Below are 13,468 nucleotides of genomic sequence, written 5' to 3'. Positions count from 1 at the left end.
GGCTGGGGCTTCAGTCATCTTTGCAGAGCGTTGATCTCACCGAATTGTTGTTTGATTACCCAAGGCATGGTTGTGTTCCAGATTTGGGAAAGTGGAACGCTGGACATAATTATCTCGAGACAAACTCTTCTATGCCTCAGCCAGCACCAGGAGCATGTCAGCATTTCTGGGCTTTCTGCGAGCTCCTTTCCAACTTTCCTCCCTCTACATTCATTCCATTACTCTAAGCAAGTCACATCCCCCGAAGACGCCCTCCAGGTTCTTGCCTCTGTGCTTCTGTTCTCACTTCACTGTGCCTGGAGCAGCCATCCTACCTGTGCAGGCCCAGGACCCTCCCTTAGGATGGAGCACAGCAACGTGGGTTCCCTGTTACCCCTGCAAGAATCAGAGCTCCCTGCTGGTGGGCACCAGTTCAGACTCCTGCCTCCACCTCCCCTTCCTTGCCCACCTGGCACAGACTCGGTTTATATTTGTTGAAGCAAAGCCTGGCTGTGAACAGAAGTGAAGTAGAAAGCCCCAGGTGGACTCACACCCTTGCCATCTTCTCTACAGGTGACCATCGCTGATGACTACTCGGACCCCTTTGATGCCAAGAATGATCTCAAAAGCAAAACAGGAAAGGGAGAGAGCGCAGGCTACATGGAGCCCTATGAGGCCCAGAGGATCATGACTGGTAAGCACAGACACTTGCAACTCCGCGGGGAGGTGGATGGGTCACATGGTCACCGGCCAGCCTCTGCAGGGGAAGGTGTGTACTTTGGAGGTGGTGGTTGGGGGGTGGCACTGTGTTGAATCTTTACCACAGGTTATCTGTTCAGGTTTCACTGACCTCAGGAAGAACCCGGCAGGGCACAGTGACTGTCCAGAGATAGTAGGGTACTAAGTACAATTCATCAAGAATTCATCAAGAAGTAAGTGGGGAGGTGGGGGGAGTTTCCCTTAGGAATTTCTAATTCAAAAAAGATACAGCTTTTGAGGTGGAAAGCTTGGAGCTTCCTAGCATCCAGGGCAATAAGAGAAACAGGCAGAGTTACCTTGCTTTTATTACTTAGTAGAAGGGGGCAGACTAGGTCTTTAGGGACAAAGTTATCCCTGCCCCCATCCAAGAAAATCTTTGTTTTAGGACAGGAAGCAGCTTAAAGCACCATGGTCTTTGTGGCAGGTTTATAGGAAACACAGAGACTTTCCTCCTATAACTGTTTTCCTATTGGCCCTTGATAATGAAACCTGTCAGAGCAGCAGTGTGGGGCCCAGAAGAATGTGGCCGGGTATGTGGTATCCTGGGGGGGTCTGTTTTCACCAGAATAATACTTGGAACATCTTAAAAAAAAAAAAAAATGGTTATTTGGCTGCACCGGGTCTTAATTGTGGCATGCGGGATCTTCAGTCTTTGTTGCAGCATGCGAGATCCTTAGTTGCAGCATGTGGGATCTAGTTCCCAGACCAAGGATCGAACTGGGTCGCCTGCCTTGAGGAGCACAGAATCATAGCCACTGGACCACCAGGGAAGTTCCAGAGCATCTTTAAAGAATTAAGAGATATCAGGTAGCAGCCATCTTGACAGACCCCAGGCATGGGCGGGTGGTAGGGAGATCACAAGCAGGGGAGAACCCCTCCATGAGGGTCCCCCTGGTTCAGGAGGATGGTCCAGGTATGGAAGAACGCTCGTGGGTTGGCCTGCTCTGACCCTGAGCAGGACAGTGATGTGAGCAGGGGCACCATGTACTGCAGACCACAGGCAGGTGGCCCTGAATTCTGAGCCTGTTGAGTCGGTGCCCCATATGTCTCAGGGTTTGGGATTCAGGTGCCTCCTTCTGTGACCCTCTTATTGTTTATTTGGTGTTCATGTTTTTGAGCACGTTCTCCTGATTCCTTCTGAATTTAAAGGAGGAAGGGAGGGACTTCCCTGGCAGTCCAATGGTTAAGACTCTGTGCTTCCGCTGATTGGGGAACTAAGATCCTGCATGTGGTGTGGCCAAAAAGTAAAATAAAAAATAAAAGAACATATTGAAGAGAAGAAGAAGGAGGGGGAGGAGGAGGAGAAAGGGAAAGGAAGCACCAGTTACTGAGCTCTTAGCACATGCTGGGCCTGAGTTGAATGTTTCTCTCGGGCTGCGGAGACCCTCTAGGATAATTGTTGAAGAATCTGAGTATCAGTCCAGGCCCTGCTTCCAGGACTCTGCCTCATGTTCTTCCTGCTCACGGAAAGCAATTCTCTGGCTACCTGTGTAGGCTCCAGAACACCAGGCTGCTTTGTGAAGGGCTGAGTCAGGAAGCAACTGGTCAGACTCCTGAGGGCCACCTCTTATGCCCTCTCCCATCTTCCTGATCTCTCTTGGCAGAGGAGCCTTTGTGGGCGCTCTGACATACATGCTCATTAAGCCTCACCATGTCCTTGCAAAGGAAGTGTTGTCTCATTTCACAGGTGATGGAGGCTCTGGACAAGTCACTTCCCTGGGGTCCCACCAGCAAAAAAGGGAGAAGGCATTACAGATCCAGACCTGCACCTTCAGAACATGGGGGCGGGGAGCTGACAAGGGTGGGTGGGAGCATCTGCTGCGAGCCAGACTTTGGGGAGAGTCTGCAATTGCTCAGCGTCTCTGGAGTGGAGCCGGGCTCCTCCTGGGTGCTGCCGTGGACCGCAGCGGTGAGGAGCTGATTTGCCAGGTGGAATTGTCCTGAGGGACTTTGACTTTTTAATGAGGCACACCCACAGGGGCAAGGCCCAATGCAGGGCAGTTTGAGTTTACCAGAAACCTGTTCAGATCTCAGGCATTCTCTGTCCAAAGAAGCATCCTTCTATTTTCTGCTCCGTGCTTTCTTCGTACCTTGGAGACTATGCTCAAATTTACCCACGTTTTTATGTTTTTAAGGAAATAGGTGATTAAACTGGACATTTTCTGGGTGTAATGACCTTGCAGCAGCTCCTTTGACTTGGAATTCCTTGTGTGTAACATCACCATCACCGCAGTGACTGATGGCGGGGCTGGGGGCTGGGTTAGCCAGCACCGTGTAAGTGTTCCAGGAAGTAGCTCATTGAGCTGCCGTGAAGCTCGCATGGGAGGGGAGGTGACAGAGGTGGGTGCCAGGGATGGCAGCCGAGCAAGGGGTGGCACAGAACAAGTTTACGTTCGACCTTTTAGGGTGACCTTTCTTTTTTTGATGCTGTAATATTTATGTGTGTGAGTGCACGTAGCTTCTAGTAACGGGGCAGGTCTCTTTGGTATGTAAGAATAATGCTCCTGGGATGAGCACGGCCTCTGTGCCTGAGATGGCGTGCCTCTCTATACTGGTCTGAAAGGAGACCAGGCTGATGTCAAGCAGATCTGGGATGGTCACTTGCCACCAAGTGGGCCTCAGTTTCTCACTGAGAAGCAGGTGCCTTAGAGTGGACAGTCACTAGTACTTGTAGCCGCTTTTGGCTGTGAACTAGCTGTTTTGACCCTGGGTAGCACGTTCTGTGATTCTGTTTTTCCCGGTTTAAGGAAGGATAGATCAGTAATAACAGCAGCAGCAGTGGCAGCCATTGCCAAGTTCTCTCATACTTGTTTATAGCACTTGGTGTGAATTCTTGTCAGATCTTCACCATTACTCTTTGAAGTGTAGGTGCCCATTCCCCTGATAAACTAAGGCACAGAGATATTAAGTAATTGCTCCAAGGCAACATAGCCAGGTAGTCAGTTGGGGGTGCTGTCTGCCAACACCCTGTTTAACAGCTACGTAGGGTCTGTCCAGCTTGATTTTCAGCCTCCTCATCATGGCCCATGTGGAGTAGGGGGCCTATGATTAACTGGCAAGGTTTTGTTCTCTGCAGTCTTGGCACCATGCAGCAAGCGGTAGAGAGCTTGTGGGAGGTATGATTTGGTGAACGGAGAACTCAGGCCACCCCACTGGCTGTAGCTAGGATAGAGTGCATGGAGAAGCATGCCTGTTTTTCCAGGGGCTCCTCTTACCCACTTCCCTCTTGTCTGCTTCAGCTCACCCTCTCCCGTCGGCTCCCCTAGTGTCATCCATGGGATTTAGGTTGTGGCTCCAAAATGGAGGTCAAGTCTCCATGGAGCCTCAGAACCCATGTATGCCTGGACCTCACTTTTTGTCCTGATCACCTCTCTCACCCCAACAGCAGCTCTGGAGATAACACCTAGGTGTTAAGGAGTTAACACCTAGGGCTCTATGGAACCCCCCTGGAAAGCTAGTAACCCAGTCCCAGCTTTCCTTTTTATAGGTGAGGAAACTGAAGCTCAAAAAGGTCATGATCCTTTTGAGACTTTTTAAAACATTCTGGTTAAATATGAAGCTACTTTGTGAAGTACTGAGTTGCCCATCCCTAGAGGCATCCAAGCAGAGGCAAGACAACCAGCACTGGGAGAGGACATGAAAGTAGTGAAGTCTCAGATGTGTGGTTGGTTCAAGCTACCTCTTAGGCCTGTGCCAGCCCTGAGCTCCAGGGTGTCCTGATTCACTGTGCCCTGCCCTGTCATTAGACACCTAGGACCAGTCCCACAAAGGGAGCACCTGAGACCAGCTCTGAATAGGAGAGGATCTGGTTAGGGCTGGCAGCTTCCTTTCTCAGTGCCAGCCTGACTCACAGCAACTGTTCAGTCCTGGTTCCCCTTTTCTTATTCCTTGGCCCATCCCTTGAGGTCAGGTTCTGGTCTTGACCTTTTCCATGTGTGCGCTGAAGAGGAAGGATATACCACTTCTTGATGTCCATCCTGCCCCTGTGTCTACCTTTAGTGTCCCCAGGCCAAACCTCCCACTGAGCTGGTAGAATCATGCCACCCCTCTCCAAAACCCTGCTTTGCAGCCCATTCTCTCCTTCTTCCCTGAGGCTTGATGCTGGGACTTGAGAGCTCCAGATGCACAGAGACACCTACTGATGCAGAGGGAAGGGTGTTGGGCTGAGTCAGGCCCACTGGGGTGACTGTGTGGGCCAGGGTGCTTAGCGTGTTGGGGACCGCATTGTAAAACAAGGCATGTAACACTGATGTGAGTCTTGGGTGGAGGAACAAACTTCGTACATGTGCTTGAGATCGTTGATGTTGGGGGCAGAGGGCCTGTTTGGTCCTTCACGTGGTTTTCTGTGCTGCTGAATTCTCTGACCAGTCCCCATCGGGGCCCTGCCCATTTGGAGTGCATGCATGCATACTCAGTTGCTCAGTCATGTCCGATTCTGCAATGCTATGGACCGTAGCCCGCCAAGCTTCTCTGTTATGGGATTTCCCAGGCAAGAATGCTGGAGTAGGTTGCATTTCTAACTCCAACCCATTTGGAGGTGGGTGGCCAAACAAGCAGGACGCTGGAGCAGTTGGTTCCCAGGTCCTCTGCAGTACTTTGGTACCCGGAGCCTTTGCCAAGCCCTGCTGTGTAGGCATCTGGACCATGTAGCCTAGGCAAATACTGCCTCTGCCTCTGGGAATATCTGTGAAGCATGGAGACAGACATGGACCCCAGGGCTGGTTGGTGCGTGGAGGTGAGCTGTAAACCTCCAAGAGTTCAGAGCAGAGACAACAGCTTCCTGTTGGGCCATCCCAGGTGGGTGGGAGGTGAGAATGGTGGGGGTGAGAGCTGGGCCTGGCAGCCAGGCAGAGGGAAGAGCTTGAACAAAGGCATGGAGGTGTGGGAACTCTCTGCCCGAGAGGAGTGGCAGGAGATGAGGCTTCTGATAGGATCCTGATAGGAAAAGCACGGGGCAAGAGCATGTAAAGATGGATGAGATCATCAGGCCCTTGTTACCCTAAAGGCACAAAATATTTCTCACCCGGGATCCTTCCTCCCCAGGCCTTCAACCCCAGGAATTCTCAGAGATGCCCACGGTGATGGTGGTGACAAGGAAGGTGGGAGTTTGTTTTTTTAGAGGGCTCTCCTCTGTGTCAGGCGCTGGTCCAAACCCTTTCCCTGACGCGCTCATTTAGTCCTCCCAAGGAACCTATGAGATTTAAGTACTACTATCATCCCCATTTTACAGATGAGAGCACTGAGTCTCAGAAAGGTTAAGTAAGCAGCAGAACCAGGAAAAGCAGCACCCCCTGGAGCCCCTGCCTTTAGCTAAAATGCACTCACATCTGTCCTGGACTCCCAGAGGGTCTGCAAAAATAACTGGGAATTTTACAGTTACTTAGGCCTCATTTTGAGGTGTGACTCCCCCCACCCACCCCCCATCCTATATAAAATTGTTCAAAGTGTCATCTCACAGGATGAATCATATAAGCATTAGTTGAAAGCATTTCATATAATTTTTAATATGTAAGCAATTATACATTTAAAAGTCCTTAGCATGTTTTTATTATAAAATCAACTTTATAGCATAATAAGAGGAAATTAAAAGAAAACCATTTCACACAGAGCCCTGCTGCTCACGACTTGCCTTATGCCCTTTTAAACTCCATGTGCTCATGGGCACTCTCCAGGTAAAGCCAGTTACTGATTTGATTTGATTACTTTTATTTTTGGCCATGGCATTCGGGACCAGGGATCGAACCCATGCCCCCTGCAATGGAAGTGTGGGAGTCTGGCCCCTGGACTGCCAGGGAGGTCACTGATTTTAAAGGTGGAGGAGCAGGTGGGGTCATCCTTTCATATCTTCTTATCCTCTGGAGTGGCCTCTTCCAGTGGCAGTGTGCTTTCTGAGAGAATGATGGTTGTGTACCACTTTCAAGTCTCTGTATTCCAGTGGCGGCCTGTTTCTGGAGGGAGGAGGCAGGAATGTGGACTCTAGCCCTGGCTCTGCTCTGGTGTACTGTGTGACCTGCGGCAGGTTGCTTCCCCTCTCTGGGCCTCAGTTGCCTCATCTGAAAAACCAGATGCTGCCTTCTTCCCTAGGCTCAATGAGGGTCTTTATAAGCCCTTAGGTTTCCTGCCTTTGTGGTCACAGTGGGCTTCTCTGGCTGTCCTGGGCAGGCCTGACAACCCCACCCGCACCTTGCCGCCACTGCCCTCCTCGTAGCAGCAGCCCAGGTCTTGCCAGGTTGTGAGGAAGAGCTGGCGTGGCACTGTCCCAGGAGCTTCAAGTCTGTACCCTCTGGATGGCCACCTCCAGATGCCATTCCTGGAGCTGTTAGTCTTGAATCCCAGAATGAAATCCCCAAACACTAGCAAATGCTTCTCAGAGAAGGCGCCCTCTGAGTCTTGCCTGGCCATCAGAGAGAGGGGCCGCCTCCTGCCTGAGATTCCTGCCCTCCTTACATGTTCACTGTCGTCCCTGCCCTCCCACTTGAGGCAATCCCCTTTTTTTTTTTTTTTTTTAAATTGAAGTATAGTTGATTTACAGCGTGTTAAGTTCTGCTGCACAGCAAAGTGATTCAGTTATACACACCTATACATTCTTTTTTAAATATTCTTTTCCATTATGGTTTATCACAAGGTAGTGAATACAGTTCCCTACGCTATACAGTGGGACCTTGTTGTTTATCTATTCTCTGTATAATAGCCTGAGGCAACACTATTTTCCTGTCCTTTTAGTAGTGGGCAAGTAAAGGGCCTTTCCGTCTGGGCCCCTGAGCCCAGGCCCTTCCTAGCTCTGCAGCACCGTGGAGCAGTGGACTCTGCTCCCAGGATGTCTGTGCACCCGTCTCTCCTTCTCACCTGGCCTCCTCCACAGCCCGGCTATCCGAACAGTCTCCACACCCTTCGTTCCCCTCACCCTGTACAAGCCCCGTGCTCCTTTCCGTCTGCCTGCTTTCCTAGTTGCCTCAGGCTCCAACCTGTCCTGGGGAGGGGGAGCGTCACAGGTCTCCACCGGCTGGGGGATGGCAGATGGCACTCCCCTTAAAGAGCAGTCTTTCTGCCGAGCACCCTCTTTCCACATGAGGCCCAGAGAGGGGCACAAGCTGGCCAGAGTCACACAGCCACAAGCTGTGTGAGAGCAGGTCTCCTGACTTCTAACACAGGGCTCCTGCTCTGGTTTTGAAATGTTTGGAAACCTGCCCAGGCACTCTCCTGCCTGACAGATAGAAGGCTTGGTCATGGACTGTGCAGAGTTCCCTGGCTGGTCTATCATTTACCAGAATGACTTACCTACCAGACAGGAAAGAGATAATCAAGTGTAAATAGATTTTGGATTAGTCACCCAATGACTTTCATGTTCTTGAGAAACAGCACAGCTCACACACACCCAGTGCTGCTTACCTGCTGAGCTCCAGGACTGGGAAGGCCGGGTGGGGAGAGGAGCTGCTGAGAAGGACAGCAGGAAGTTCAGGTTCCCGTGGTGACCAGCAGGCCCACACTGGCAGTCACTTCCTCTTCTCTTACCCCGAGTGCCCCTTGCCCTTTTGACCCTTGACATTGAGCGTGTTCAGCTTTTCAGGAAAGTTCTGACAGGACTGGGACAGGCCATGGACAGCTGACAGTCACTGATGGCATTCCTGCTGTGTGCCAGACCCCGGCCCCTGCCCTCCAGGGGCCCCTGGTGGCATGGGGAGCTTGACAAGGACTCAAACACTGGTGTCTGTAGTATGAAACAGGCCAAGCAGAATGACACTGAAAAGAGAATACAGGAAGGGGTGGGAAGGGCTCCTGAAGACCAGGGTGGGTTGCACGGCAAGGGGGCGCTAAGCAGAGCCACATTTGACATCTTGACTCGAAACCGTCTTCCCATTGAGGCCTTCCCTGGCCACTTACCTTAAATTTCAACCCATCTGCAACACTTCTTGCCTCTCCTTCTCTGCTTGACTTTGTTCCTTAACTCTGCTATTTAACGCACTTCATCCATTTATAGTCTGTCTGCCACTAAGATGTGGGTTTCACAAGGGCAGAAATGTCCGCTATGTTCCTGCTATAACCTCAGTAGCTAAAGTTGTATGTGGCACAAAGTTGGGACTCAGTAAATAGTCATTGAATGTGTAAGGCTGTTAATTAATTCCAGGGACGAGGGGCTGGGTGACAGACATGCTGGGGCCCCCTCAGGAGCCCAGAGACATCACATCCTCCTTGAAGGGTGACAGATCTGGAAGTCCCAGTTTAACCAGTTGCTGAGTTGGTGGGGGGGGTGGGGGGCAGAGAAGGAGCTGGCTTGACCTTGGGTGGGAGTCGGGCAGGAGACGCTTGGTGCCTTGTTCTACCCTGGAGATCAGTTCTGTCTCTGTGCTGCGGGGCGCCCTGGGGTCTCCAGTGGTGCCTCCTCCCTCTGCTCCCTCCCTGGCTGAGAGCTCTTTGAAGGCGAGGACTGGGTGTTACCCATCCTCACATCTCTGGGCCCAGTACCTATTTACCAGGTGAATGAATGAGCCCAGGAAACAAGTCTAGGTGAAGAATCAATGAATGGGAAGAAAGCAAACAGTAAACAGCTACTTGCTATAAACAATTTTTTCTATTTTGCCAAGAAACCGCTGTCTGAAGTCACAAGGGCTGAGTCAGGGAGCCATGTGCGATGCGTGTGTTCATTGGATGGATGTTTGCAGGCATCCACTGTGCGTTGGCACCATTCTGTGCTCTAGGGGTTGAGTGGTGAACAAGCCGAGTCCCTGTTCTTGTGAAGCTTTCGCTCTGGGTGCAGGATCAAAGGGGAGTGTTACGTAACTGTGATTCCCATAAACTCATTTCTGGGAACTCTGGTCCTGGGAGGTCTGTTTCGCAGACACTCCGCGGCCTCTGGGCACTGCAGCTCAACGGCTTTCTCAGAGTCAAGGGCAGAATGGAGACTTGTCTCCAGAGCCCTGGCCACCTTCAGGAGGCAGGATGGTCTCAGTGCTGTCTTTGGGGTTAGAGGGGCACAGCTCTGGCTCAGGGGCTGGCTGCTGTGTTCCTCTCTCTTCTTGGCCTTAGGGCAGGAGCACGAACTCTAGGGGTTGTCATGAATTTTCTCACAGCAGCAAGCCCCATCCTGTGTGCTGGCACCAGCCTCATAGGTGTGAGGTTCCAGACCCCAGGAACGCAGCACCTAATTCCTCTCTGTCTCCTGGCAGCTCTGAGAGAAATAGGCATCCTCCCAAAGGTGGAAATGAAGGAATGGGAATGTGAAATTAAGGAGCTCATCTCCCCACCCCTGCCTCTTGCCCTTTCGAATTCCAGAGAGACATTAAAAGATCTGAAGGCACAGAGACTGATGGGAGTGCTGTCCAGAAGTAGACGCCAGGCAGCAAAGCTCCTTCATCCCCTATCCACCCAGCAGCGCACCTCGGGTGTGGGCAGAGCACGGAGGCTGTGGGGAAACACCACCCATCCTGGGCAGGTTAGGAAGCCGTTTAGGAAGTCACACCACCTGGGTGCGGAGGATGGATTAGAGCAAAGAGAAGCAAGAGGCAGGGCAACTGGTTCTTTGGTCCTGTGGCTGCGACAGTCATCCAGGCCAGGGGGCTGAGGCTGGAGCCAGGGCCGGGGCTGTGGGGTGCTGTGGGTGGGAGCAGGTGGATGGGATAGAAGAGCTTGCCCGTTGGGTGCAGTGGGTGAGAGGGAGGGAGGAGCTGGGATCCTGGGGAGTGGGAGGATGAGCGTGTCAGTTACCCAATGGGGCCTGTCATATTCAAGAAGGGGAGGAAGTTTCTCGGGGGAAGATTCAGTGGGTTCAGATGTGGCACCTTTGCGTTCCATGTGTTTGGAGCTGCTTGACAGGGCCTACCCAAGGAGACCGCCCACCGGAGTTTCTGCCCCTCCAAAAGCCTGAAGAGGGAGATTAGTGATTTGCCCTCACACCCTATTATTTGACTAATTAATTGTACCCTCCTCTAACTAGGGCTCAGCTTGGCTTTCTGCAAGTTTGTAACAGTGACAGAGTGCTGTATTTAAAGGGCTCTTTTATAGATTATGCCGAGAATCTCCTTAAGGCACCCGGGAGGAAGCAGTGCCATTATTTTCATCTTGCAGATGGGAAAGCTGAGTCATGGAGGCTCCCTGGAATTGTGCCCAATTCCAGGCCCCCTCTCCCTGCAGGGTCAGTGCCTGGCCGCTCGAGGGAAGGATGCTGAGTAACAATGGGTTTGCATTTTTTTTTTGATGCAAACTTTCTGTCTGTGGGACAACTTGGCAGGTGCCCGAGATCTATTCCTCCTCCACCTCCTTACCCTTCTTCTTCCTCCTGGGGAATCCTGCCTTTCAACTCTCACCTAGCTTGGTCTGTGTGTTTTCATGGTACTCTGCCTCCTTTTTGGTCCTTTTTTGAAACTGGCAGTGTGAGCACAAATAAATAAAATGTCTCATTTCCCTCCTTTCCAGAATGCATGCTTCTAATTGTACCTGGCGACCTGAAAAGTGATGTACTGGAGAAGGGGTCACCTCCTGGGGCCTGAGCCCCTCTGTGGGCTCCACAATCACTCTTTGTGCAATCTCACTGATACAGAGCTTACCACATTGCTTTGTAATTTATCTGCTGGGCTGGGGGCCCTTGGAGGGCAGGGACCACAGGGCTTGGAAGTCTTGTTGTCAGACTATTGGCACCCAGTGCTTGAGATACTGGCCTGGAACTTTCTGTTGAAGAATGTCCCCAGGTCAGAATGTGCTGGTTTGGGTGGAATGTTGTGAAACAGTTGGTAAACTCTCCCTCCAAGTTTATAGGCTTCCAGGTCCAGAGCTGGGTCTCACGCCCTGGCCAGCTCACCCCTTGGTCCTGGTCACTGGGTCCCCCTCCTGTCCCTCTCTCTGATCCTGGGCTTAGCCCGCTGCCTGTGCCTCTGTAGATTCACTCCCAGGCCTTGGGTCTGTATGCGGGGACCAGCACAGACACTTGTGTCCCCAGGCCCCAACCGCAGTGTCCTCCAGATTGGGAGGCCTTTCATTCTGCACTGCCCTTGTCACCCTCCCTTGGCTCAGGGTGTCACCAGCTGCCCCTCCCCCTCCCCATCTAGCTGGGCGCCCGAGTGTCTGAACCCTGGTCTCCCTCACATGACCAGCCTTCCTCACACCTTTCTTCAGCACCAGCATCCTGCTTGCCGAAGCAGGGACATCTTTGGCCTCACCCACCTGACCCTGCCAGCCAGCGGACCTGGCAGAGTGCCAGATGGGGGAGAGTCTGCTCCTGTCCGTTTTTTCTTCACTGGGCTCCAACTCTAACTCAGTGCTTTGCTCATGCTCTGCCTCACCTTCTGACCCCAGCCCAGCCTGCCAGCTCAGGCTCGCCCTCCCCCGAAGCCCTCCCATCCCACCCACCAGCTTCATTCTAATTCAGAACTGACCGGTCAGCCTTCCATCAGGAACCTTGTCCTGCAGAGCACCCTCCTCACCCTCTCTAAGGCCCAGGGAGGCAGTACCTGGGGCTGTTTCCATTTTACTGGCTAGGAAGCCCAGAAGCAAAACCTTGAGTAACAACCAGGGGCCATGAGGGAGATTTCTGGCATCCTGGGAGCTGTGTTCCAGAAGCCAGGCAGGGGTGGGGGGCAGGTGGAGGACCCTGGGCTGAGGTTGGTGGAGAGGGATGGACAGTTTTCAGGTCAGACTGGATGGATCTGTGGGGGTCAGTTCCCACCCCCGTCAGTGACAAGAAGCAGAAACCTGAAAGTGGGGGCTGCAGTGCTCCAGACACAACTGCACAAGCCAGCAGAACTGGAAAACAGCCAGTGGACCACACCAACCCCGCACCTCCCCGCCCCGCCGCCTTCCCTGGCCTCTTCTAGGGCTTTATTCCCACTCCCTAGCTCAGAGCTGCTTCTGCGGACAGTCTGCTAGGAAAAGGGTTAGTGCTGGCCCAGCTGCTCTTGGGGGAAGGGGGAGGGTTGGTTGGAGGGTAGGGTGGGTGGTGTCAGCCCCGATAAGGTAGAGGAGGGGCAGCCCCGCCCTTCAGGGTAAAGCTGAGGAGAGGGTTTTGCCCAGCACCTGTGGAGTTCCTGTAGTCCTGGGAGTTCGGAGGCACCTGGGCCTGCCCCCTGGAAGGCCATTCCAGGGGGAGGTGGCCCGTGCCATGGAACTGCGTCAGTGGTTGAGGATGTGAGATGTGGGCATAGACGTGCATCCCTGGCGACTACAGAGGAGGGCATGGACTGGTCTGCTTGGGCTGGGGGGGTGGCATGGGTTAGGACAGACTCCCCTACCTGGTGGCTGGGCTGGGAAGCGTGGTGGGAGTAGAGGCAGCGGGGGCGTGGCTGAGCCCAGGTGCCAAGGAGGCCTGGAAGGAGGAGCTGCAGGACTGGCCCACAGGCAGCAGGGAGGCCTCTGAATTGTGAAAGACACCCACCCAAGGCAGTCGCCTTGGCTCTTGGCTCCCCAACCTCTACCCCGCCTTCAACCCCCCTCCACCCCAGCTCAGCAACCCACCTCTACCAAAGCTTTGCCTAGGCTTTCATGCAAAGGAATCTTGTTGAGTTGAGCCTCAAAGGAAACTAGGCAATGTTCTTATGATTTTCATAATTTGCACCCAGAAATTAGGAGGAAGGGTTTGTTTGTTATTAATACACACAGCCTGTGTGCCCCCTAGACTTGAAACTAATTTTCATCTGGACAAAGATTTGCTGTAAATCCCGAAGCTCTCAGTGCAAAGAGAAAGTTGCCGGCTGCCCTCTGGGCCCCAGCCTCTTACCCTGCCTCAGTCCTGAACATTCCCAGG

General features: G+C 52.7%; 1 protein-coding gene across 1 annotated transcript in view; it reads left to right on the top strand.

The window, feature by feature from the left end:
- Positions 1–13,468, top strand: part of SHB (SH2 domain containing adaptor protein B) — a 135,324-nt gene that overhangs the window by 49,291 nt on the left and 72,565 nt on the right. The window contains exon 2 of the mRNA XM_019966233.2: positions 553–673. Coding sequence (XP_019821792.1) covers positions 553–673 — 121 coding nt within the window. The remainder of the gene's footprint in view (positions 1–552; positions 674–13,468) is intronic.

Source organism: Bos indicus, chromosome 8, assembly GCF_029378745.1.
Source record: "Bos indicus isolate NIAB-ARS_2022 breed Sahiwal x Tharparkar chromosome 8, NIAB-ARS_B.indTharparkar_mat_pri_1.0, whole genome shotgun sequence".
Classification (NCBI taxonomy): Eukaryota; Metazoa; Chordata; class Mammalia; order Artiodactyla; family Bovidae; genus Bos; species Bos indicus.
This window is presented reverse-complemented; position numbering and strand designations above follow the sequence as displayed.